This window comes from Rattus norvegicus, chromosome 10 (assembly GCF_036323735.1).
Source record: "Rattus norvegicus strain BN/NHsdMcwi chromosome 10, GRCr8, whole genome shotgun sequence".
NCBI lineage: Eukaryota > Metazoa > Chordata > Mammalia > Rodentia > Muridae > Rattus > Rattus norvegicus.
In genome coordinates, this window is record NC_086028.1 from 107,253,929 (window position 1) to 107,280,810 (window position 26,882).

Sequence of the window (26,882 nt, forward strand, 5' to 3'; positions counted from 1 at the left end):
TCCCTCTCCTCACTTTCCTCCCTCTCCTCACCTTCCTCCCTCTCCTCACCTTCCTCCCTCTCCCTCACCTTCCTCTTTCTCCCTCACCTTCCTCCCACTGTCTCCTCTTCCTCCTCCATCACTTTACATCTCCTTCCCATTACTTCATTCCCTCTTTGTAGTGGGCTTTCTTGGACCTGCCAGAGGAAGAATAATGAATAAGAGAATAGGCCTAGCTTAGGCTGTCACCCAGAAACCTAGCTTAGGCTAGCTCATCTAATTAATTAATCTGACTATCCTAGTCCATGTTCCATCTCTGAGACCTAGCTCTATGATCCTGTCCTAGGCTTTAGTTTTGTCTCCAGAATGCCATGATCATATTCTTCTGCCCCACCTTACTCCCTGAATGGCCTTGTAACCCAGGGTCTCATGCAGGAGATCTCATTATGCTCTCTTGGGTCAGTCTCCTGCCCCACCATTGCCTCCATTCCAGCACAGTGCTGAGTTAGCAGCACCGGTTCACTTGAATGATCTCTTTTGCCCACACTTGTCCCTGTGTCTCTCATGCCTTATATCAGGCTTGCAGCAAGATGGCTTTCCCTGTGCTCTGGGCCTTTTCTACTTTTTGCTGCATGGTGAGGACAATAAATAGGCTTCATATTAGCTGTTCTTGGCAGATAACCCGGGGAGGAAAGGGGTCCTGTGGCCAGGACTCAGGAATTCAGTGTGGTTTATCTGCCGCAGTCCTGGGCCTGTGGGATCAATGTGTTTCAGGGAAGCTGCCTCCTGACACATCAAGTCGCATGTTCTCATCCGCAGCCAACACTGTGCTCCAGTGCCTTGATGGATGTAGACTCCCTGAGAGCAGTCACACCTTACTGCGGAAGCTTGGTGTGAAGCTTGTCCAGAGGCTGGGGCTGACTTTCCTGAAGCCAAAGGTGGCCACGTGGAGGTAAGTCAGGCTTAGGACCTTGCTGTTTTCCCAGGAGGAGGGGGCTGTGTAGGCTGAAGACCAAACACTGTCTTCTGCTTTCATTTTCCCTTTGGTGTCTGAGTGTTTCTGGTTTCGAAGGGGGAGTGGTTTTCCTTTTGGCTATTTTCTGACTCAGTGTCTTCAGTTAGAGTAGCTGAAGCTAGAGTGGAGCTGGAGAACCTTTTCCCTAAGGTGCCGCTCTGTCGCACCTGCCCCTGGTTGGTTCTGGCTTTCTCTGCGAGAAAACCTACCTCACTGTTGAAGGTTTATTCTTCAGACATCTCTTTTCTGCTGGTGGACACAGACTCTTCTAATGTCCTCACAGAGCAGTCTTTTTTCCTTTTGAGACAGAGCCTTGCTGTGTAGCCCAGGGTAGCCTTGAATTTGCACTCTTCCTGCCTCAGTCTTAAGTGCTGAGATTCTAGGCCTGTGCTACCATGTCTGGAAGGTGCTGCCGATGTTGCTGTTGGTGCTGTTAATATCATTTTTGTTGTCCTGGAGCTTAAACCCAGGGCTTAATGCAAGTGTTGTGCTACTGAGCTGCATTCAATTATTAATGTGTGTGATTTGGGAAGAATTAAGTTTAGTTAAAACGTTTTCCAGTGTGTAGCAAATCCCAAAGAAATATGCTATGATTTAGAGATGTCTTACTGAAATATCCCTCACATGTTCAGTACACACTTCAGTCTAGGTCATTTTGTAGGCTATGTTCTAGCAATTTATTATCAAAACATCAAGGAAATTTTCCAAAGAAACAAAGCCAGTAGGATGTGGACACAGTGTGGAAGCCAGTGAAACCCAAGACCTAGAAGGTGATCTGGTTAGAGGCTGGCAGGTTGGAGAGGCAGCCTTCTGTTTTGCCGAGGCAGTCGGCTGATTGGACAAGACTTGCCTGTACTAGATCTGGTTTATGTGTTCGGAGGTGCTGTCAGAGACCTATACCAGATGTGTTCAATTAATACTCACAGGTAGTACAGGGAACCTTAACCTAAGGAAAATTAATTTAGTCTATATTTTTTTTTATCACATATAATTCGGTAATCATTAGTAGAATTAGGTTTTGCTAGGCATGCTGACACACACTCCTGATCCTGTCACCATGTGAGGCAGGAGGAAAGTTCAAGGCTGGTCTCTTCTACATGGTGAATTCTAGGCCTACTAGAGCTATATATAGGAAGACCCTGTTGCTCAAAAACAATCAAACCAAACCAAAATATGACTGAATTTTTGTTTTGTTTTGTTTGAGACAGTCACTCTATGTAGCCCTGGCTATCCTGGAACCTGCTTTGTAGAATAGGCTAGCCTTGAACTCACAGAGTTCCCCCTGTCTCAGCCTTCCAAGTGCTGGGATCAAAGAAGCGAGTGCTGGCTAATGATTGAATTTTAAATTCACCCTCTTCCTAGTATTTGTTTTCTCTTCCATTTTTTTCCCTTCAGATTTTTCCCTCCCCACTTATGCATAACCCAGACTGGCCTTGAACTCCTGATTTCCTGCTTCCATCTCAAAGTGCTGGGAGGGCAGCATGTGTTACCATGCCCAGTTCCTCTTTTTATCGCTTTTATTTTTCGGTTCTTGTTACATTTCCTAGGCTACTTTCTACAGGTTTTTCCCATTGCACGTGTTGCAGTTTGGACCTCATAGGCTGTGAGTGCTAGGTGCATCCACTTTCCTGTCTGGTCTTGGCTTTAGTTTTGTTAGTCAGGTTATTTCAGTTTTCTCTGAGGCTGCAGCTGCCTTCTGCAGGACATGTTTCGCTTCTCCTGTGGATCTTACATGAGAGCGGGAGCTTCTGATCTACTGGTCTCACTTACCAGTGACCCCAACATCCCCTGAGCTCTGCATTCTCCATGCTGCTTTCCCTGGTCTTCTTGGGTCCTATCTTGTACTTTCTCATTGTGGGAGTTACTCAGGGTGTGCAGGAGACTGTGTGAGTTTTGTGTTCTTTTTCAGTAGCTGGTGCCTCTCTAGTGATCTGTGTAGCGCTTCACACAGTGACTGCTTGCACTTTTGTGCCGTGTTTATGTTGCAGTCTTGACAGTGCCTGTGGGGCAGAGGTGAAGGTGGTGCACATGATTTTCTGTTTGGGAGGGAAGCACCCTGTCTTGGTCCACATGGGGCTCTTCACAGGGTAGAGGACCAGGCAGAAGCTACTTGCCTCTTGAATTCACTTTGGAGGTGAGCTTTGGTTACTCTAGCTGACTCTTAGGAGTCTTGACTCTTGGTCAAGGCTGGGGGTCAAGACTTGAATCAAGGTGACAGTGTAGTGGTGACCATGAGTTGGGTTTTCTTGGCACTCCTTTTCTTGTTCCCAGGCAAGTGGGAGACCTGTTCAGAGCTGTAGTTGGCCTACAGGTAAAATATAGGCCCTGTGGTCTGGTCTGAGGCCAGAAAGCCAAGCAGCTGGTGAAGGCAGCCACTTGCTTGTGGACAGGGTGAGGCCCTGATATCTTTCATGTGCACCGTATGGTCAGGCTTTGCATTGCCTTCTGCAGTGAAGCTTTGCTGTGGAAGTTTCTGTAGAATCAGGGCATGTGCCTGGCCTAGGTTGGCTTTCTTTGAGGTTTGTATGGAGTGAGATTTCCGCAGGCATCATGTATGATTCTGAGGGATGCTAACTTGATGATACCAGTTACCAAAAACTTTATTTTTAGGGCCAGGTTGAATCTACCAACTTGAGATGGTTTTGTTCTGCACAGGTATCAGCGTGGCTGTCGGTCTTTGGCTGCCAACCTGCAGCTCCGTGCTCCGGGTAAGAGTGAACAGAAGCTGCTGTCTGATAGTTTGACCTCTGATGGTGATGAAGACTATGATGTCCCAGAGGGGGTGGAAACTGTGATAGGTAAGTGGAGCCTACCTGTAGCAGATGCATGCACGCCTCCCTCTGTAGTATAGTCTGGGCTTGCCGTAGGCAGGCTGCTTTACACTCAGGGCTGCTGACTTGTTTCTTCCCACCCAACCCTGTAGCTGTATATCCATGCCAACATGTTAGCTCTATTCATGTCAGTTCTTCTGGAGTCTTCCCTCTGGCCAACATTGGGACCATACTGGGCTTGCAGGGATGTGTGACCTGGGATAACCTTCTGACCACCTCTGTGCTGGTCCCCCCCAAAATCTCATTTTTCTCTGTGGAGGCCTTCTCAGATGTTTGTTTCTTTTGACCGCCCCTTCTATTGGCTAACAGAGAGAGGCCTTTGCCTGGGGAGGTATCTGTTCCTTCCTGATTGTCCTATCGGGTTGGCTCCACTTGTTAGAAGAAATGCCCTTCTCTGTGATTAAAGCAGTCATTGTAATTAAATTTAAGGTCCAAGATTGAAGAGATAGCTCAGCTGTTTAGAACTCTAGCTGGTTTGGTTCCTAGCACCTATAAGATAGCTCACAGTCATCTGTAACTCGGGTTCTAGGGGATCTGACCCCTCCTGCCTCTGCAGGTACCCGTCATGCACATGGTACGTATACATACATGAAGACAATATGCTCATATACCGAAGATAGCATTTAAGATAAAAATAAGACCTCTTGGGCATGTGAGATGGCTCAGAGGTTAAAGGGACCAAACTTGACAACTCAGGTTTGATTCCTGGGATTTATGTTGTAGAGGAAGAGAACCAGTTCATAGAAGTTGTCCTCTCCTCTCCACATTCATGCAGTGGCATGCCCACATCATACCCATTCCTCCACTAATGTGAAAAAAAAAATACAATAAAGACTTATTTTTCATAGATAGGGTCTCACTGTGTAGCTTTACCTGGCCTGGAACTCTGTGTAGACCAGACTGGCCTGGAACTCAGTTGAAATCTGCCTGCCTTTGCCTCCTGAGTGCTGGAATTTCCAAAGTGCTTTGAAGAGGTTCTCCTGCCTCAGCTTCTCAGGGACTGAGGTTATGGGCAAGTGTAACCTGTGGCTGGCTGAAATTAAGATTTCTCAACACTATGTCTTCTTTGACATACATAGAACACACAGTTCTACAGTGCATTCCTACATAGCGAAGTGTAGGATTGGTGGGATAGTTTATTTATAAGCAAAAGGACTAATATTTCATCCAGGTTGATGGTTCTTTGTGTCCTGGTTCTTGCAGAGCAACTGCTGGTTGGGCTGAAGGACAAGGACACGATAGTGCGGTGGTCTGCAGCTAAAGGGTATGTATGGATGCCCTGGGTGCTGAGGGGCAGAGGCGAGGGGCAGGTGTCGCCTCTTCATTCCTTAAGAAACTTTATGTGGGTTTTAAGAGTTGTAAATACTTTGTAGATTCTCAACTGATAGAACTATTGTCTCCTATAATGTACACTTGAAGATAATTATTGCCTGTATACATGCCTTTAATCCCAGCACTTGGGAGGCAGGGGCAGACAGATTACTCTGAGTTCAAGGCCGGCTAGATCTATATGAAGTTCCAGTTCCAGGCCAGCAGAGCTACATAGTGATATCTTGCCTAAATAAATAAATAAATAAATAAATACTGAGGTTAAGTTCTAGGCTTCCTAAAGTGGTGTGAGGCCAATATTATCAATAGTTGATTAATAGAAATTAGATGTTTAGGTTGTTGAAGAGACTCTGTGTGGTAACTGTAAAGTGAGGCAGTGCTGTTTCTTGCTCACAGGTTTCCCTGGCATCACAAGCGAAGTGGACTGCCATGGGAATTTGTATTTATGCCAACAGTAGATGTATTTGGGCCCAGTCTTTCCTGCTGGGAGGGATAGACTAAGGCATGCACAGTGAGACAGCTGGAAGGATCCTTCTCTTGGGCCTGACTTCAGGCCTCAGGCTTCCCTCTGTGCAGAGCCTGGGCTATCCTTTGTGGAAGTGCAAGTCTAGGTCAGTGAGGGGCCAAGGTTGGAGTTTGTGCATCTGTCTAGTAGTACTCAGGGGTTCTTATCACTAATGAGCTCAGTGTCCAGACAGATTATTGTGCAGAAAGGTGACCACGTACCTATTCACATGCCTAAGGAATCACCTGCTGTGTCCTGGGCACGGTTGGTTGCTGGGCCATGTTTGAGGCTTGTCCTACTCTGGGTTAATAGGAAACTTACTCAAGGTGGTCATGTACAGCTGATGGACTCTTGCTTTTCTCTTTCAGAATTGGTAGGATGGCTGGAAGGCTTCCCAGAGAGCTGGCAGATGATGTGGTGGGGTCCGTGTTGGACTGTTTCAGGTGGGTTATCACTCTCAAAGGCAAACCTGCAGCCTTTTGTTCTTGTGTATCAATTGAGCTATTTATTAGAACCCCAAAATCTAATTTTTCCTTGTTAAGTTAAATTTGACAATTTCAGTTATCCGATAGGTTGTTTCAATATCATTATATATCTGAAACCTTTAGAAAGAGAGAAAGTCAGTGTTGAACCCATGCAAATGAAGGTCTTCATCTTCAAGTGAAGGTTTTAGGCCTTACTGTGAGTAGCAAAGCTTCTTAAAATGAGGGGACTCTCTGGATACATGACTCATAGTTGCTGCTAGCCCCAGTGGTTACTGAGACTCTTGAGTGACAGGCCTGGATTTTGAGTTGTATTGTAATGAACTGACGTGTAGCCTTTCTGGACACAAATGGTGTGTGTATATGATGGCATGTGGGTAGGTATAGTCCTGGGGCCTTAGACTGGTATTGTGGACTCATAGACAGGAACACTGGTTTTGTTCCCTTGCCAGTGATTGTCCCTATGGGTGTGATAGTTTCTTTCTGGGCTTTGGAAGTGAGGGGCCATAGGCCTTATCCTACAGTTTGCATGGCCACTTGTTGCCTACTGTTCTGGGCCTGCTATTCTGTGTGGCTGTGACAGGCTGGCAGGAAGTCTGTTATCATCACTTATCACTTTGAGCCCTCCAACACTTGGTCCTTGTGTCTTTAGAGATGGCCCACCAACAGCCCAAAGTACACCTGCTTCTGAATCGGGCCTTTCATCTTGCCTCAGGCTGCTTAGTGACAGTTTGCATTTGAGGAGAGTGTGTGTCAGAGACGGTTTTCACATGGCAGCAGTCTGTAGTGGAAGTACGAGCAGAAAACATTCTTACTGCTTTGTAGAGTGTGGAGAGAAGACAATGAGCAGAGCTTCTTTTCTCAAGGCGCTGTAGATTGTTTTAGACCTTGTGCCTGGAGCTCCTCCCTGGAAGTCATGGAATGGATGCTCTCCCTGGGCTTTGTGCTGGCACATTTAGGAAGGGCTGGGATGCCATCATTTTCAAGCCTTCCCTGTGTTTCAGGCACTGTTTTCTCCATCCCCCTTGGAATGTTTCTGCATATTCCCTCTGGTTACTTAGAACTTTTCATCCAGGTGCCCCTCCTCCCCAACTTTTTTATACATTTTCTTGCCTCCAGTTTCCCTGGCATCCCGAGCCCATTCTCTTTGGAGTGCTGCAGGGTTCTAGTGTGTACAGCTTCTCCAGACTCAGTTTTCTTCTCCTGGCTTGTAGTCTTGGTTTAATGTTGGACCCTAGCTCATTTAATCTTATGGGTCTGTTTTAATAGATGGCAGATACAAAAGTGTATCCTGTTTTTGTGTCTGTGTTCTGGAAGGAGGAAATGTGTTACTGCTTTTGAATCCTTAGTCCATTGTGGGGCAAGTATCCTGATGGTCAGGATATCGAGTCTGTGCAGAGTCTCCCAGCCGCTTCCTCCAGCCCATTGCCTGCATCCCAGCATTGCGTGCTTTCTCTCTCTGGATCCCTAGGCATGGAAACCTAGGCTTAGATTTGAGATAATGGCTTGCCTGGAGCACTTGGCCACAGTTTCTTTCTAAGCCCCTGTTGTATCAAAGGCTGGGCTTCATCAGACATGAATCTGTAGTGCTGATAGCAGCTTTCCAGGTCCAACTGCCTGAAGCCATAGTGATACTCTTGTAGTTTAGAAATGATACATTTGAGTCATTATTGTGTCGATACTGTATCAAGTTCACCATGATGATGAATCTTCATGAAAAGTCTGAGGAACCATCTCTCTCTCCCCATTTGAAATCCTGAGAGACATAACGATTTAGAAATGGAAAAAAAGATGGATATTTGGAAATGGAATCAGATACCAGCGCTTGAGCTTAGAGGTAGGAGAATAAAGAGTTTAAGGCCAGCCTCAACTACATAGTAAGCATAGTGAGCTTGAGGCCAGCCTGCACTCCAGGAGACTCTGTCTCAACTAATAAAACAAACCCTCCAAGATTTGAAATGATTACAAAGCCTCTGAGCAGACACCTGGTAAGACATCTGGCACTTTAAAAAATTGTAATTATGAGTGAGTCATACCAGTTGTGGTGAGTGGGAGGACAGCTGTATCTGACAGAAGGCCTGTGGTGTCCATTTCAAATATATTAGTGACTTCTTCCTCTCTTAATAGTTTGTGTGCAAAGTGGCTGTTGACCATACAGTTTAGTGATGATTTTCCTAAACATTTTTTTTTAAACTTTCAAATTCAGCCAGAATAGGTAAAAGCGTGTCATTTGATTTGCTTTTTTGTGATGTGCATTTCCATGTTTATGTTGGCAACAAAATACAGAAACCTCAGAGCAGCCCTGACCAGTCTGAGAACAGTCACTCACATTGTAATAACCATAGGACACACCCTGAAGAGAACTTTTGAGTATATAGGTACATTGATTTTAAATATAAAATGTTACTTGTGAGACCCAATTTAGTTGGGTGCAAAATTGGGTTCTTGTAGTCCCGGTTACTTGGAAGGTTGAGGTTGGAGGATTACTTGAGCCTACAAGTTTACAGTCAGCCTGGGAACATAGCCAAACTTGACACCTCCACGCCTTTGATAAAGATGTTTGAGTCCCCCCCTCCCCCCTTCCTCCTTCCCTCCCTCCCTCCCTCCTTTCTTTCTTTCATTGGGATCACATATATCTTAGCAGTCTAAGCTTAAACTTCTTCCCTTCCTGTCTTTTCTTCCCAGGGGATTAGAGGCACGTGACACAGTGACCATTTTATTTTATCAGTTTTGTAAACTTGAATGTGAACACTCAAGTAACAGTGGTCACCATTTAAAGGCATCCACCTGTTTCTTTTCTATTAATGTCCTCTGAGTTGGGTAGAATCTCTGTTGACTCTGCTGTCTGATGAGAATAGGCAGAGGCTGGAGCATTGTGGTCATAGTGGCAGGACACCATCACAGGCAGGTGACTTGGCTTGATGTTGTAGATGGTTGAATGTCTCTGGTCTGGTCTTTTTTTTTTATTCATTTTACGTCTTGTTCACTGCCCCCCTTCCAGCCCCTGCCCCCACAATCCTTCCCTCTCCCCTTCTTCTCTGAGCAGGTGGGGACCCACCCTGGGAACCCCCCCTACTCTGGCGTTTCAAGTCTCTGTAAGGCTAAGTGCATCCTCTCCTACTGAAGCCAGAGAAGGCAGCCCAGCTAGAAGAACATATCTTCTGGACTGGTCTTGCATTGACCCAAATCCTTTTGTTATTATTAGGTGTTGTAAAGAGTAGCATTGATGTGGCAGTTGTGTTCATATTGGGTTAGAGTGTCTTATTTGTCTAGCCAAGAAGTAACATAGTTTTAGTAAGGCTCATGGGCCCAGAAATATGAGCCAACTGTGTTTCTTGCAAAATTGTGGGCTTTAAATTTGGAGTTGACTGTAGAACTCTGGTTTCAGCTTTCAGGAGACAGATAAGGCATGGCATGGTGGATGTCTGGCACTGGCAGAGCTGGGTAGACGAGGCCTGTTGCTGCCATCGAGACTCTCAGAGGGTAAGTAACTGAAATGCATGGATCTGCATTCTCAGGGCTACTGAAACTTGGTGGGGTTCCTCGGTGCGGCTATCTGTGGACACCAGTGCTTCTGTGGAAGGCCATGGTATATGCATATTTCTTAGGCTTCCTTCTCATGTTAGCCTTTATAATGTACTAATTACCTCTTTAGCCTATTGTAACTGCATGGCTGTATAAATCCTGTGTGATGATTTGGAGGGTCATGGACCCTGGTAATATTTGAATTTCCTGTCTCTAGACTCTTGTCTCTGTCACTCTTGAGGGGAGCCATCACCCATTGAGAGCACATGAAGCTGTACTGTCTTGATGGTTGACATAGCTGTGGCAGCAGTGGAACTGAGCTGAAAGTTAGGGGACACAGTGTAGCATGAGCAGAAAGAGCATGAACCCAGGCTAGCTGTAAGGTCCTGCTGAGGTGGAGTCAGAGACTAGCAAGGCTATGGCCATGTGCCATCATCTGGTTGGCGGGGACTGTTCTTGTTAGTGGCTGGAGGTCTTGCCTTGTGTGTGGAAGGGAAAGGAGTAAAGAGTGTGCTATGGAGATTGTGCAGGGTGTGGCTTTTGTCTAGAGCAGTGGTTCTCAACCTTTCTAATGCTGCCTAACTTTAATATAATTCCTCATGTTGTGATAACCCCCAGCCATAAAATAATTTTGGTGCTACTACAAAACTATGATTCTGCTACTGTTATAAATTATAACTCACTAATGCCCAGCTGTAGTGTCAGTAATGGTACTGGGACGTAAGGGACTTCTAGAAAAGCATTCTCTTTAGCCTTTCAGCTTAAAAAAAAAAAAAAAAACAAAACCAAAGTTTATTGCAATAATTTACATACTTGTATAGTCTACCCACTTACACTTTATAGTGGTCTCTGACATAGTCGGAGTTGTGCAACATCAGGTAATTTATCTTCAGAACATTTTCTGTGCCTCAGGCTGAAATTCTGCATTACAGAGCAGCCACTCCTACCCTATTCCCAGCCCTAGGCGCTCTGGTCCCCTGGTCGCTCTTCTATTTTGCCCTTTTCAGACATTTCATTGGACAGGTGGGTATGTGTTCTTTTGTGTCTGAACTTTGTGTGATTTTTCTGACGGTCACTGTGTGGTGCCCCATTCCTTTGCTGCCTGCCGATGGGGATTTCACCGAATGGAAGAAACCACTGCTTCGTCTATAGTCTTATCAGCTGAAGTAACCATTGTGGTTGCCTCCACCTTTGACTTTTTGAGTAATGCTGCAGTGAACATTTGTTTGATTTTCTGCGCAGACATGTGTTATTGTTTGTCTTGAATGTAGATCTGGGAGTGGAAACGATGGATCGGTTCAAGACGCAGACCAGGCTCTTCTGTTTTAAACTTTTCTTCTTCCATACGTTACATCCGCAGTTTTCCCTCCATCCACCCTTCCCAGTCACTCTTCCTACTTCCCCTCTCACCCAGGTCAACTCCTCCTCTGTTTCCTTTAACAACAAAGAAAGGAAAGGAGGAAGGAAGAAAGGGAGGGAGGGAGGGAGGGAGGAAGGAAGGAAGGAAGGAAGGAAGGAAGGAAGGAAGGACAGGCCAGGCTAGGCCTCCCAGGGATATCCACTGAACATAGCCTAATTCGACATGTTGCAAGAGTCTGGCCTATGGGGGTGTCTCTGACTCTTTTGCCTATGCGTGGGACTCTTCGTCCTACTGGGTTGCCACAACCAACCTTGATATGAGGGTTTGGGCCCAGTCTTATTATGTCGTATGAGGGTTAGGGTTAGGGTTAGGGTTAGGGTTAGGGTTAGGGTTAGGGTTAGGGTTAGGGTTAGGGTTAGGGGGTCTATGTTCTATGTTCCCACCAGCCATGTGTGAGACCCCGCTTTCCTCACATTCTCATCAGTATTTAATTTTGTCTTCCCTCTTTTAAAAAAGTGTAATTACCGGGGCTGGGGATTTAGCTCAGTGGTAGGGCGCTTACGTAGGAAGCGCAAGGCCCTGGGTTCGGTCCCCAGCTCCGAAAAAAAGAACCCCCCCCCCAAAAGTGTAATTACCATGGTATTTGTTGTGGAATGCCAGTCACCTTACCATGGCTTAGTTTGTGTGTCCCGATAACCAAGGAGGAAGTCTGAAACTATTCTAAGGTCTTGCTAGATGGTGGCTGTTTTTATAGCTGGGTCTACCTCCTTTGTTAGGAAGGACTGGACGTGGCCTTTGGGGGGACTGGGAAGGTTTCCTAGAGCATTAAGGCCCATGTGTTGGTTTAGCTCATTTCCTGAGGCAAGCAGGTCTTTGCAGATAGCTCAGCTGTGGAGACCTAGTTAACCTATAACTCGGCTGTGCTGTGGAACCTATACTAACTAGTACTGCTTCTCTTTGGTTTCCTTCTGTGGGACTAGCTTGTATAAATATCACTGGGCCATATTTCAGGACCTCAGACATCAGTGGTCCACCAGCTGGAGTGAGGATAAGCGTGTTATTGGTGTCATGAGTGAGAAGTGTCTAGCTGCTGTTTAAAACTGTAAAACATGATGTGGATTACGTTAGTCCATGATCTTTCTGTTGGGAGTTGTCCTTCTGCCCTGCATTGCCTCCATGTGAACTGAATCTCATTGACGTTCTTTCTGTGCCGGGGGCATGCTGTATTGTGTCCTGACGGGGGAAGCATCATGACAAGGTTGACAGGGGCTCTGGAACCTGTGTGAAGATGGTAACACTAATTCTGAGCATCTTAAGGATGGTTTTATGATTTTACGTTAGACCTCACACTATTCCTCTGAGAGTGGTCTTATTTGCTTACGGTCATAACTGAGGGTACCAAGCTGAACACTTGGCGTCTTTTCATATCCACCGTGTAACAATTTTTGCTAAATTGACAGAAAGCAAAAATACTACAATTCCAACCTTTGGAAATTAGAGGCAAGAGAATCAGGGATTGAAAGCTGTTCTTGGTTACAGTGAATTTGAGGTCAGCCTCAAACTTTTTCAGTGACCCTGTCTCTTAAGAAAAGCACGTATCGGGGTTGGGGATTTAGCTCAGTGGTAGAACGCTTGCCTAGCATGCGCAAGGCCCTGGGTTCGGTCCCCAGCTCCGAAAAAAAAAAAAAAAAGAAAAAAGAAAAGAAAAGCACGTATCTGTGGTAAGAAACCTGGATAAATGTGGTCCAGGAGAGGATAAAGTGTAGACAGATGAGCATGATGGTAGCCAGAACGTTGGTTTTTGTCCCAGAGGACATGGCAAGCTTCCTGGTGCATGCTGAAATTGGGGAGGAAGTGACTTTGGGGAAGTCAGATTGTCTTTACCACAGTCATATGGACAGTAGACTATATTATTGGGCTGAGTCTCAGAAGGAGCAGCTTGGCCATCTTTTAAAGAGTTGTGCCAGGTTATCTTCATGTACACACACGAGAACATTTCCATACATATCCCCCGCATATTGTGCCTCAGTTTGTTTTTTGATCTTTGCTTTGGTGGATAAAGACTTGGGCCATTATCAAAGGACCACTTAGCTTTTATTTCAGGTGATCCAGATGCTTTATTGGTCCTGGTTTTATTCCTTCTGTTTCTTTGGGGTCAGGGTTGCTCTTTGAACCATGTGCACTGTGAATATTCCATAGGGTATCATGATTAGCCTGGGAAGGCTTGTCTAAAGTTTTGGCTCTATTTTCTCTGTGGTTATATTTGATTGGTGTTAATATTCTGGTAGAGTGTATACCTGTAATCCTAATTTTGTGGTTGATTCCCCCCCCCCCCCATTTTATGTTTTGAAATTAAACCTTTTTATCTCTTTGGATGTTGGGTTAAAACCTTTTATCTCCTTTTTGCTGTTTTGCTCAATGGAGGATTTTGTGCTTGTGTGTTAAGTGCTTCTTGAGTGTGTAGATCCCTATTTTTCCTCCAAACTTGTGATGTGCTTGGCCTTCATTTCATTCTCTTGTCTCACTCTGGGAGCTGAATTTTAGCTGTGTAGTTGTGCTCCATTGTGTTCCTCTAGTCTCTTAGATTCTATTCCTTTTCCTTTATTATTTTTGTTCCTGCTCCTCATATTGGATGATTTTAGTTTCTATGTTCCGTGATTTTGCATTTTACTTGTGCAGATCTGACTATAAGCCCCTGTATTAGTTCCTTTCCCTAAAACTGTGACCAGACGCCTGACAAAAGTACATCTTAAGAGTACAGTGCATCTTGGTGGGGAAGTCGTGCCAGCAGGAGTGAGTGTGAGGCAGCCGGCCATGTTGCATCCGCAGTTAGGAAGCAGAGACAGTGTTGGAGCTCAGCTCACCTTTTCCTTTTAGTCCGGGACTCCTGGTCATAGAACTATGTGTCCCACATTTGGATGGGTTTCTGTCTTCGTTAACTCAGTCTAGAAACTCCCTCATAGACACACCCAGAGACTTGTCTCCTAAGTAATTACGGACCCTGTCAAGTTGACAGTCATCGCCCCTCTAGAGAACCTGCATTTCAACCGTTGACTTTCAGCTTCAGAACTTCTGTCTCTTTGTTGACATTTTGAGTTTGTTCAGATACGATCTCCGGTTTCCTTTCAGCACTTTAAAAGTCTTTGCTAAGTCCAAATGTCTAGGCTGTTTCAGAGTTGTCTTTTCCCCTGTGTTTGTGATACACTTTTCAGTTCTTTTCGTGCCTTACAATTTTTGTTTCCGTTGAAAACAGAATATTTTGAATATTTTAATATTTTAATAGGTCCCTCCACACAACCAGGCAGTTGCTCTTAGGATGTACTGAGGCCCATTGTGTCCACAGTCCTAGTGACTACAATCTGTCCCATATCTCAGCATCATACATGATATGATAGAGTATCTGTGAGCACTCAATCTAAGTAGCTTCCTTCCTCTAGCATTCCTCTGGTTGTGATACATATTTGATTAGTATCCAGGGTTCTGCAAAAGTTGATCCTATCAGTTTTGGCCAGCTTAGCACTTGAGCCCAGAACTCCTTTTTGCCTCACTGCATGACATCATTCAACAAGGACCATTCGGATGGCGTTATGGCATCTGTTTGGTCCTCTTAAGTAGCAAATGCCATATAGAATTAAATATACAACAGCTTTGATAGGAGCACGCTTGTGAGAGAGATGGGGAGAGGAGACAGGAAGGCTGGAGATCCCCTCTTGCTCTGATAATAACACATGTGGGATATCTGGCATTTCATGTCCCAGGCGAGCAGATCCCTGGGGCAGGGCCGTGTTGACCAATGTCTAGAACAGGTGGGCGGGGCCATGTTGACCAATGCCCAGAACTGCACTGTTTAGTTTTAGCATATGTGCCATTTTGAGCTGCCAGACACCCAAGTTTGTAAGAAAATGGAGACTTATATAGTGGTGTCTTTGACTTTGCTGCTGGGTGAATTGTCCCCTGTACTTTTTTTCTTTGAAGGAGTGTCTGTATTTTGTATCTATCTATTCTTTCCTGCCTTGTAAAAGGTGATATGGGAAGAGAACAAATCACAGTTGACCACTGTTGGGATTGTTTAAAAGGCTTTTTGTTTTAAAATATAATTTGAGATACAGTTTACCTACCTTACAGTTTGCTCATATAAAATATAATTCAATGGATTTTGGTATGTTACATTTTAATTTAAAAAACCCTCATGTTAAAAATATATAAAACAGAAACTTGTCATTTCCAGGCATTCTGCTCAATGGTATGAACTCTGTTAATGCCGTTGGGCAACCATCTCATACATTGGGTTCTAAGTCATCTATTGTTCCAAATAACCTGTTTCCCACACCACATAATGCCAGTCTACTTCCTAGTCCTATTTTTTTTTCCATTCTTGGGTCTTCATGTAGGTACAAAGTGTGTACAATATTTTGCCATTTGTGGCTGGCCCATTTCATAATGTGTAAAGATCTCAAGACCCGTCATCATCGTAGCATGCCTAAGAATGTCCTCCTTTTGTAAGTGAGTGATACTGCAGTGTGTTTACTCTCCCCATGATCCCATTTGCTGACTGCTGTGGGGAGGAGGTGAGAGTGCCTCTTTGTTTTAGGTCTGTGTAGTGTGTCTGGCAGGCACTAGGATTGCTACTAGGTCATGTGTTGGTTCTGTTTAACTCATCTTGAAAGCTTGCTTTTAGTTTTGTCAGTAATGTGAATGTAGAGGTAGTACTTGGGAAACAACTAAGACTCTAGTGTGTGTGTGTGTGTGTGTGTGTGTGTGTGTGTGTGTGTGTGCGTGCGCGCTCATGTGTTTTAATGTATTGTGGAGATTCCTTTTGTAGGCAGATAGAATGCCTACTCTAGCTGCCATGAGTATGCTGTCAAAGTTACCCTTGGAGCAACTGTCCATGGAGGACGGTGTTTTTCTGCAGGCTGATCACCTCCTGTTTGGAAGAGAGGTTTCTCATGCTTCATCCAGGCATGGAGGCAGCTGGCTAGGTTCTTCCTGTTTGCCATTTAAAATGATATAGGCAGTGGGTAGGGTAGCCATCATACTTCAGAGTCTCGGGCCCGAGTGGAGGGCTGAGTTCTTATGTGGGTTAAGCATGCCAGGAAGACTTTGTAAGTGCCAGGCATGGGTCATGAGCATGGGCCATAGTGTTCGGTTCCTCATTCCTCTCCTTCAGGTCTTTATTGTTTGCCAAACATTAAAAAAAAAGAGTCAGTCTGGATAATTGCTGATTTTTTATCTTAAGAGAGTAAGTTTGGATTAATATATGTGGTGGTTTGGATGGACCTAAAGGCCTTTCCTAGCTCCTTGGATGGAAAGGGCTCCTCCTGTCTTGCCAGGTTTAGCAGAGGTTTTTCCTGCTTCCATAAGTGGGAAACCTGCTGCACCGTTAGAAATGGTTTGCAGCACTGGCCTATGTATTCCATAACTGTTGGGAAAACCTTGCATCCCTCTTTTATGTTGGTATTTGAAGTTTTATATGCATCTAAGCAGTTTCAAAGTGTTTATTTCTAACAACATCTGAAGGTAGAAAGAATATTGGTAAGCTTCTCAGGGCATCCTCTGTTGGGGCTGGCTAGGAGCTGGGAATTACTGGCTGAGCAAAAGGATTTCTCAAAAAGGAATCATGAGCTGCTCCGCTCAGCGCCTGCATCTGGTTCTAGCATGTGGAGTGAAAGGTTTGCCTCTGTCCAGAAGCAGTAGAAGGGCTGTTGGAGAGTGAGAGGAGTGGAGCTCCTCACATGCAGCATTAGTTGGCAGGGCTCCTGATCTTGTCCTCCAGGCACTCTGAGACTCAGGACTCCTGGATGGTCTTTGAAAAGCCCCACGGGAGATGATTACTGCATGCCTGGACTCTATGACTACTGACTTATTTACGAATCCCAGAAGCACTTTCTTCGTTTCATTGCTGTCTCAGCTGTCAGCTCTTTCTTGCTGAATACTAAGGCAGAACACTCTAAAGAATACCATAGAGCTTATGTTGATTTTTGCCTTATGTGTTCTCAACATTCACACATGAGTTTATTGGGAAATTAACATGTACAGCATTTTAGGGAGTGGAACACAGGCCTAAGTGAGAAAGTTTGCTGTGACATCGTAAGCAAATAGAATAAAGTGATCATACCTTTACCAGAAGTACACTTCCCTGGTGGAAATAAATTACTCATAAAATCGGCCGCTAGATATTTGTGGACGGTTCAGTTAGAACTAATCATAACATTTCTTATATGTAACAGTTGATGTTTAAACTGAAGATGTTTCTGGCATCAAAACACATAACTATATTTAAAAGGAACACAGTAAAACAGTATACGTTTTAGTCCTCAAAAATAGTACTTGTAAAAGGTCTTTTCTAGAAGTCTACTCAAACTGCTGAGATAGTTCTGTGTATTTCCCTGATGTGTCACAAAACAGGAAACCCCAGTTTAATTCATCCGTCTCGGAGAGCATAAGCCATTCAGTTGTTTTTTTTTTTTTGTTTTTGTTTTTGTTTTTTTTTTACAACCAGAAGTAGAAACACCTTTTAATATTTATCTTAATGTTAAAAAAAAACAAGATTACAGTTTTTTGTCCTTTTTGAGGAGAAAAGAAAAAAATATATTTATAAAAACTGACTTGATAAGAAGTGAAGGTAAACTGTGGAAATACTGGTTGGCTCAGCACTTTGGAAGCTGAGGCAGGAAGACTACAAGTTTAATTCAGCTTGAGCAACATGGCAAAATGGTACCTTCTCCAAAAAGCAAAAAAGTTGAAGCTGCTGCTTGGAACGTGGTGTGAAAAGCATCTCTTTAGCCACAGCACCAAGCGCACGTGAGGCCTCAGGATACCCGGGTTCTTTTGCGTAGAGTGAGCACTCTCGGTACAGTGTCGTTCAGCTTTGGCTTTTTAGTTCCTTGTTGGGATTTTCCTGCATCCCTTTGACTTGTCCTCTTTTGTCCTTTGGGTCTGAGGTCACACTGAGCCTCCTGGTTCTCTGTAGAACTGAGGGTGGGCACCTCTCGATGGGTGGACTCCTGGGCTGGGCTTTCCTCATCACCCACTCGGACATTCCCTGGGCTGTAGGCTGCCAGCTGACAGAGAGCTACAGCTGCTGTCTGCTTCTGTTCATCACTGCTGTCTACCGTGTGTACATCTGGGGTTGTCCTGCTGTGGGCCTCGTCTTGCTCTGTCTCCACATGGCTTGTCCTGTCTTCAGAACCTTTTGTCTCAGTCTTTGGAGGCACAGGAGGTTCTGCACCTTGTGGTGGGCCAGGGAGGGCAGGCCTTGGAGCCCAGGCATTACAGGGATCCTTTACAGACAGATTGAGTGGCAGGTCCTGCAGCCCTGAGAAGCCCAGAGGGTCTGCCTGGGCATTGCTTGCATACATGGGTCCATAAGTGGCTGCAGGGTTTGTTTCCGGCTTCTTGGAGAGATTGAGGGGGCCTATTCTGGAGTGGTCCTCTGGGCTGGAGGGTGGGGCCTCCGTGATGAAAGAGGTACTGCTCCCTGTCTGGGCCGGAGGGTCACTGTTCACGGCCTGAAGGCTAGAAGAAATGAAGAGAAATCTTAGGAAAATGATCATGTAAAGCATTCTGAGCAAGGTCAACTTGGTGTTGAACAAAACTACATTGGAGATTTTGAAAGAGAAATTTTCTTACCTTTTTGGAGACTCTGTTCTGCTTGCAGGCGGTTGGGAGTGAGGACTTTCTGAGCCCCTCTGGACAGGTTTGAAGGCGGTGGGGCTCTGCTCAGGCTGCTGGAGTCGCTCCAGGGCCCCCGAGGAGGCCGCTTTGTTTGAGAGGTCACACAGGCCTTCGAATGTTTGGCTTGTTTGGGTGAAGTTGGTGGGGCTTGGCCTTCCTGGAGAGCCTGTGGCAGCGCTCCCTGCTCGGGGGCTCATTTTGGCCTCTTCTGCATCTCTTTGCCCATCTGTAGAAGGATCTTTTGCCTCAGGAACTGGACTTTCCTTCTCAAACTCTGTGTGTTTCCTGTGGGAGTTTGAAAGGTTTAACTCTGTGGGACTGGAGGCTGGGTAAGCCAGGGCTGCATCTTCAAGCAAGCGAGGGTTCTGATCTCGTGTGATGCCAGTGACTGATGGGAGCCTGAGACTGTAGGAAGGAAATGCAGACTCTGGTCTGTAAAATCCGTAAGGGATTTGCAGGTTAGAGTGATATTGCTGGAAAAACCTGTAGTGGTCGTAGGCTGATGGAGATGTACTCAAGTGTTTGGGGATTGGCCCAGGATGAGACAGGAAGTGTCTTTGGTCTTGGGCTCCATAGACAGACAGCAAAGTGGTCTCACACTCGGGTGTGTTCCCAGTCAGGAGGTAGGGGGAGTAGAGGGCAGCCAGCCCATGCTCTGTGTAGAAGGGAGGGGGGTACTCCGGGATTGCAGGATGCATATAGGGGGAGATGGCACCAAACCCCTTTGTAGGTGGGATTTTATGTGGAAACTCAGGAGGGAGGAATGGGGAGCCAGCTTTCCAGGGATAACCAGGAGTATGGAATGCAGACTTGGCATGGAATGAGGTGGCTTTGGTGGTAGAGTTGGTTAATGCCAGCATTTCAGGAGCCTCTGTGTCTTCTGGCCCCCTAAGTCTGTGCTCCCCAACTGGAACAAATGCTGAAGGTCTAACCCCATTGTCGAGGCTGGGCTGGGTGCTGAGAATGGCTTCTGGTGTCATTTCTTTCTGTAGGGCTGGTTTCTGGGGACCCTTGTGGGCTCCCCGAGCCTGCATTTCTAGGTTCTCTTTGGCATCCTCCTTTGCAGAGCCCTGTTGAGACTTTGGATCAAAGCTGGAGAGTCCATTTAGGAGAGACTTGGAAATGGCCGGCTTTGAGGTGGGCTCTGGCTGGTGGGTCTGCTTAGGGTCCAGCGAGCTAGATTTGGGACACTTGGGAATACGATCTTGCTCTGACACTAAAGTAATGGAGTTTTTACAGAGACCGTACTTCATGTGATTGAAAAGATGCGACTTCTCATTGCATGTAAAAGGACACTGGAAGCATTTGTACTTGAAGGGCTTTCCTGGGGGCCGTGGAATATAGTGTGGCTTTTTTGGTTTCCGTTCCTTTAGGAGGCTCATTATCCTTTGTGTTTGGACTCTGGTCTGCTCAGTGTGTGGTCACTGCTGTCTCTTCTTTGACCAGGATGTGGTGGCTTTGAAGGAGGTGAGTACTGTCTTCTTTCTTGCTCTTAGTACTTTATTTGAAGCCAGCTCCATGTGCTGAGGGCCTAACAAGGAAAGTTCCTTCCGTCTGGCACCTACATCTGTGAAGGCAGACAGAGACTGGTGTCAGGCGCAGGATTAGAGGGTCAGAGTCTACACTGTCACACTAAAGACAGACTAGGAGCCTAGTACCTTTAGAAAGCAGGTGCTACCTGCACCCCTGCTAGTCTGCTCTCCTTGCTGCCAGCACCCTGTGATATTTTTCTTAAGCCTGACCTGCAAGAATTACCTGGGGACCAAGAGAGCATAGTGTTGAAGGTGATCCTTTGAGTTTTGGGGATCTATACCCTGCAATCTGGACTTCCCCTTGGTCCATCTGTTTGGGGTTTCTGATAGGATTCTGTAACCAGAGCCTCCCTTTTGCGTGCCCTATGGGAGCAGACCCTTAGTGATGTACTATGGCATTGTTTAGCTGAAGTGCTTCAAGGCCCTGTTTATCTATGCTGCTGCTATCTATGCTGTGTGTGAATATTTAAAATTAAAAATATTTAAGACATAGGGCTTACTCTACTGCTTCTAAAAACCACAAAAGCTGATTTTATGAGCAAGTATTGTACTTTTGGGGTGGTGATGGTGGTGATACTCAGGTCCTTAGTTTCATCACTGGGTAAATGTTCTCCCACTGAACTACACCCTTAGCCCTAGTAAGTAGCATTTATGTTGGCTCAATACAAATGTGAATGCTACATTTAGGTCAACTCAGTTTGCAGTGCTGTTAGGATGATTTGCCAGTCCCCGAGTGGCTTTTATGTCCTGCCACTCACCAGTGTTTGGGAATAACTCATAGATTTGCCCCTCCCTTCCTTGGATTAAACCTTCTCAAGAGACCAGAGCAGCCGTACCCAGGTAGAGGGAGGAATTCATCCTGCCCCAGGTGCCCCTTGTGCCCAGATCTTATAGTGTGATTTCTAACCCAAAACTGAGCACTTGGTGAAGCTGCCTCCCTGAACATCTGGGGTGACTCTGGCTGGACCTTGGGTAGAGAGTGAAGGTCGAGGCCAGGTTCCTTGATTTGTACAGGATATGTGAAAAGGTCTTCTTCAGTGGAAATTATTTAAGAAAAGTTTTTTTCAGCTACAAAACTGAGTTTGTAAAAAACATGTAAAGCCATGCCCTCTAAACCTAGACAGACATACTCATCTGTAAATCTTATCTTTAGAAACGGAACTAAAGTTTTATGATTAAGTCCTCACTCCTGTGTATCTCCCCTGTTCCCAGTGTGCATGTGTAGTGGGCAGTGGGGCAGAGTGGCTCTCTAAGGAACAGTCTCTTTACTTCTTCCTACATGCTTCATTCATACATCTGAGGAGGTTACCAGGTCTTATTTGGCTTCTCTCCTAATTTATTTATGTGTATTAAATATATCACAAAAGAAAACTGTATCTGGCACTGTGGTACCAGCAATTCCATCACTTAGGGTAGACTAAAGCGGAGGGTCTTAAGTTCTCAGGTTCAAGGCCTGCCTGTGCTGCTTAGCAAGTCTTTTATCTTAAAACAAGAAAAAGACCACAAAGAGCTAAAGTGCCCTGCTCCAGCTACCTTATTATCAGCGCTTAGGGCTCGTAAGTAGTCGTTTGGGAGAACAGTGAGTGGCTTAGCTGTAGTCTACTCTGAGAGTCTGCATGGCAGCGAGAATGAAGTACTGATCACAGATAAGAATGTCAGGTGCCTGTGCCGGGGAGGAAGCTAGGATCCTAGGCTCTTTTGGGAGAGGAGTATGGGAGACTGAGCTGTCAAAGCGGGTCCTGCCTGGACTTCACTTTTGCTGCAGAAGCTGAAGTGAGGACAGACGTCCTGTGTCAACGGCTGATCATATTAACACTTAGCAACAGCCTGGTGACTTTTCTTTCCCTTCTTACTAAAAGGAAAAGTGTAAAGAAAGTCTCTGTGGGTCCAGCTTATACCTGGAGTGCATTTTCCCTGCCTGTGTCAGGGAACCTGAGAAGCCTTGTCTGACTAGCTGATGAGGGCAGCTCGATAAGTCAGTGGGACCTGTGCTGGCATGCTCATTACACTCTTGATTCTGAAGGCGTGAGAACCTCTGCAAGTCAGGTTCCCATGGCTGTATAGGATATGTCATGGCACAGATCTGAGAGAGATGATTTCATCACTAGCTGGGAGCATCATGATCAGAATGATGACACTTGCAAACATTTGCCGAGTGTGAGCTGCTTCCCAGTTCCTGGGGACAGACATGGGACAATACCCCGAGTATACTGGACAGGCTAGAAGAGCCCCTCAGGATGTAAGGAAATAATGATGGGCCTTCAGAGAAGCAACCATAGTAAACGTTACTGATGGTTTTGGGCAGAAGACGTAAGCACATCACCGTGGTTAAATATTAAACATCTACAGTGTTAAATAAGTACATTGTCGTGGAAAGGTTTACTTGTCTTACAAGAGACAGGTAGTTTACAGATCACAATATGCTGTCCTAAAGAATAACTGAGAAAATGATTATTACTGAGTGTGTGTGTGAGTGTGCGTGCATGCGTGTGTGTGTGTGTGTGTGTGTGTGTGTGTGTGTGTGTGTGTGTGTGTGTGTGACGCTACCTGAAGTTTTGGTTTCAGCCTTTGCCTTTTTATTTTTTGGCTGCTACTACCCAGGCTAGCGAGCAGGCTGGGTGGGATAAGCAGCAACAGCTCTTGTTCCAGAGTGAAACTATTCCCGAGGTTTATTAAAACTGAAAGGGAATGGATATAGAAGCAGAGGCTCGACTATAATCGTTTCAGTAACTTTGGATAAACTGACCCCTCAGGATTTCACAATTGCTAATTAAAGCAGAGAGCTCACTGCTTGGAGGCAGGTGTAAGGCGGGCATAACTCATCTATAAAACTACTGTGTTAGAGAAGTAAGTGGGATAAAATTGATGCTTTTGTAAGCTTTTGAATGATGATGTCAGCCTGTGAGTTCTCTGTCCTAACCAAGTGAGGTTTATGACTATGAAGAAATTAACCCACAGCCATGACCGCACACAGGCACATATGTCTGTGGGCACGGAGGCTTACAATAAGTCCTGTTTGGTCAGTTTATACCTGCTGGACTTTGTACTGTCTGGCAGCTGCTGGTGTTAAATATTCCCACAAGTGCACATTGTTGCCAAAACAGGACAGCCAAGAACTTTGACTGTTTATAGTAAGTTTGGATTTGTATTCAAAGGTGAAGCTTTTCCTAGAGGCATAAGAAGGGGACATTGCTTTCCCTCTTTTGGGGTGGGCCTGTTCCCACTGTGGGAATACATCCCTGGAAGGTGCTGTGGCCGTCTGAGAGTTTGCTGCTGAGACAGTCCCAGAGGAATTCTATCTGGCACCATACCCTCCTCCCTTCTACTTCCCATATGATGGTCAGGGAGTTCATGAGGCTGTCTTTCCACAGTTCTCAAATGTGCCTCCCTAGACCACCTTGGCCCCAGACTTCCTTCTCTGAATCGTACAGTAAGCAGCTTAAGGTCTGTCAGATGTGTCCTTTTTTTTTTTTTCCCCCCCTGAAATACATCAGCTGTATGACCTGAGACCTCATTATCTCTTATATTCAACTACTTGACTTTGCATTCAGAAATGGCCCTGGACTGAGAGCGCCTGCCTCCTGCCCACAGTGTGCCATCCAGGATACCTGCCCACACACAGTGAGCACTGTGTAGTTTCGATTGGCCACAGGGCTCTGTTTGTCTTTAAAGCACTAAACTTCAGCAGTCCCTGAGTTTGGACATGCAATGTAGCTGCTGGTATCAAGGCGACAGTGAGTGGCTGGCATGTTTTAAAAGTTTCTAAGGGCCTTGCACTTAGAAATCAGACAAGAGAAACTAATTTAAAAGAACTCTGATAGGACACAATGGAGGTAATTACAGCTTTGCTTTATAGGACAGCGATGTGACGGGTTAGGCAGCTATGTTTGTCCTGTGAATTGACCTGCAAATCAAGACTGTAATATTCCTCCTGGTGGTGTCCATCTGTCTGGCACAGAGCCTCGCAGGTGGACCGTCGTGAAGGGCATGCTATAATTACAGCACTGTGATGTGGCGTTCACTATTGCGCCACTCAAGGGCACGCCACTGTCGTCTACCCACTGTGGTGTCGCAAGAACGAGATTTGTGAGTTTTACTTCATTTGAGCTTTTGCAGTAACTGGCCGCCACTCCCTCCCAAACTTTCTGTTCTTTAAGATGAAGGTGAACTTAGGACGGCCATAGCCTTAGAAGAAAGCAGTTCTCTAGAGTATGTATGTGTGGAAGAGTATGTGTGGAAGAGTATTGTGGAAGAGTATGTGTGGAAGAGTATGTGTGGAAGAGTATGTGTGGATCCAGAAAACAAGTGGGTCCTGATTGTTGGCTCACAGAGTGCACACGGCTTCCCGACCGGCATTGCACCAGAGCTCACCTAGCCTCATGCTTCTTTAACAGACCGTTTAAATTGTCAGAGCCTTTTCTAATGCTCAGCAAACGCTAGGGTAACAACTGTAGGCGTTTCTGCTTAAACGAAATCTGATTTGGTCAGATTCGCCAGATTAGTCGGTCAGTAATTATTTTCATACATATCCCCCCTCCCCTCCCCCACACATTTATAACCTTAACAACCAAACAAAACTTAAACTTTGTTGCTTTCTTGTTTTTGAAAGGTTTTGTCAAAGCAGCAGTTACTTTAAACTTGAAAAGTTTTAGATACTTAACTAGAAATGAGACCAAGCAGTTGTATAGTTATAGCTATACATAGGTGATTTTTGCCATTTTCATGTCAAAATTTATTGTAATTTCTTTGAAAAGTAGTGAACAATTAAGCAATAGTATAATTTCATCTTTTGTTTTTTAAAATAAGTTTTATAGCAGAAAGGAAGGTTTGTTTTCTAAACAAGCTTGCTCATATTCTTGGAATAATATCAGCCCCATTAGGAGTTCTGTAATTGTGGTCTGCATCCCCAAGATGCACCTGCCGGGTCCTGAGTAATCCTTAGGGAATGGAGAGAGAAAGAGAGAGAGAGAGAGAGAGAGAGAGAGAGAGAGAGAGAGAGAGAGAGCGAGCGAGCGAGCGCGCGCAGGAAAGAACAGACAACAGCAAACGATTTACCCAGACAGATTCCTCAAGACACATTACAGAGTAGTTTTGAAAGAAAACTTGAAGGAATCGTGAGCACTTACCGAAGGTGGGCAGTGCTGGGATGTGGAGTCCTTCTTCTGTGCAAGGTGCTGAGGGCTGAGGAGCAGGATCTGTTCTCACGCTGGCTCGCTGGCTCGGTGAAACTGGAGCCGGCTGTTCCAGTGGGAGGGATTTAAGTGTAGGAGTTGAGCCCTCAGGGCGTAGAGATGCACCTGATATTCCTCCGCCTGCAGCTACAATTCAAGTGTTTGCACCCACTGAGCTCCACGTAGCCTCACTGAGCAGGGACCCAGAGAATCCTCTGCCACTCCAGGTGCCCCATAAGACTCTAGGTTCACTGTGTGTGGGGTCTTGTGAGGGCTGCCCAGTTGTAGAGGAGTCAGGATCCCTGGATGCAGAGTACAGTGCTGATGTACTTCTCTCACAAGCGTTTGATGATGTTCATTAAAGATTCAGGTGTAGAGTTCGCTTCAGTACTCCAGCATATGCACCTAGAAGCAGAGAAATACAAATGTGTCTCGCCCGATACATGTCACCAAAGAAAGCATTAACAGTGTTTCACAGTGTTTTTGCTGTGAGGCCCAGAGAAGCCTCTGGCCCCTTTTGTGATTTTTTTACCCTTCTTCTCAAGGATTTCTGTCGAGGTCACCGGGAGAACTAGGGTGGCAGAGAGGGTGCTAACCTTGCTGCCTTGTCCCGGGGACCTGCCAGAACATGCCCAGGGCCTGTACTGGTTATGGAGCTGACATGTGCTGTCTGTCATTTGGGCGTAGGTAGTGTGTTCACCTTCACACCCCCTCTTTAAGCAATAACTTAGATTTTTAGTTTTGGAGCCATTTTACATGCTGCGCCCCCTCCCCCCGTTATTTACTGTAAGGCTTGTGCGGGCTGCAATGAAGGCTGGGATGTGATGTGCTGTCAGTTTGGGAACAGGGAAGGGACAGTGTGATAGTTGGCTGGGCTCTTGGTCATACCCGAGGTTGCTGGCAAGGGCCAGAGCACTAAAACACAGGAGAGGCTCCCTAAGGTTGGAGCACTGGTGCTCTCCCCACATCCATTTTAAGACTTAAGATTTTACTTGGCTTCACCTTTATGTTTAATTCTTTAAAACTTAATTTAGTTACTTTGTTTCATTTCTATGAAGAGTCAAAACCAAAGGCACAGTCTTAAAAGAACAGCAGTTCCCCTAGGATTTCCCACATCTCTAGCTGAGCAGCAAGTTACCTTACATTCTGGTTTGAGGCATTCACCAGTTTGTTACGTCAGTGGTGGTGGATGTGGTCTGTACTGGGTTCCTGGGGCAGTGCTTCTACTCTGTGGGTGTTTACTGAGGCTCCCCAGTATGGTGAAGTCTAGCTACTCTGCCACTTTATGGGACTCCACAGAAGACGATAGTCTTTGGACGCCTCAGGACTTGGAGAAAGGAAAATGGAGAGGCAAGGCTGAGAATTATCTTAGTGCCATTTCTGATGCACCTCTCTTCTGGAGCAGTTGGGGCAGACCGGCTTCTAGGAAGGTGGGCAGGAACTTACTGAATGAATGTCTTACCCTTTCCACTCCACTCT

The 26,882-nt window shown here is 45.6% G+C and overlaps 2 protein-coding genes across 6 annotated transcripts in view; one reads left to right on the forward strand and one right to left on the reverse strand.

The window, feature by feature from the left end:
* Tbcd (tubulin folding cofactor D) overlaps nucleotides 1–26,882 on the forward strand; it is a 156,773-nt gene that overhangs the window by 38,303 nt on the left and 91,588 nt on the right. For all 5 annotated transcript variants that reach the window (XM_063268238.1, XM_006247861.5, XM_063268237.1 and 2 more), the window contains exons 9-13: nucleotides 799–931; nucleotides 3,650–3,792; nucleotides 5,029–5,089; nucleotides 6,028–6,102; nucleotides 9,530–9,624. In XM_063268238.1, coding sequence (XP_063124308.1) covers nucleotides 799–931; nucleotides 3,650–3,792; nucleotides 5,029–5,089; nucleotides 6,028–6,102; nucleotides 9,530–9,624 — 507 coding nt within the window. The remainder of the gene's footprint in view (nucleotides 1–798; nucleotides 932–3,649; nucleotides 3,793–5,028; nucleotides 5,090–6,027; nucleotides 6,103–9,529; nucleotides 9,625–26,882) is intronic.
* Nucleotides 16,998–25,976, reverse strand: Znf750 (zinc finger protein 750). Its single transcript, XM_039087573.2, has 3 exons — nucleotides 25,359–25,976; nucleotides 18,656–20,267; nucleotides 16,998–18,541 (listed from the first exon to the last, which is right to left on the reverse strand). The coding sequence occupies exons 2-3, from the start codon at nucleotides 20,080–20,082 to the stop codon at nucleotides 17,836–17,838; spliced, it is 2,133 nt and encodes a 710-aa protein (XP_038943501.1). The 5' UTR covers nucleotides 20,083–20,267; nucleotides 25,359–25,976; the 3' UTR covers nucleotides 16,998–17,835.

Coding starts and splice junctions, on each gene's coding strand:
- Znf750 (XM_039087573.2), bottom strand. CDS start 20,082: ATGAGCCTCCTAAAGGAACGGAAACCAAAAAAGCCACACTATATTCCA. Junction 18,542..18,655: donor AGAACAGAGTCTCCAAAAAG/GTAAGAAAATTT, acceptor CATTTCTTCTAG/CCTTCAGGCCGTGAACAGTG.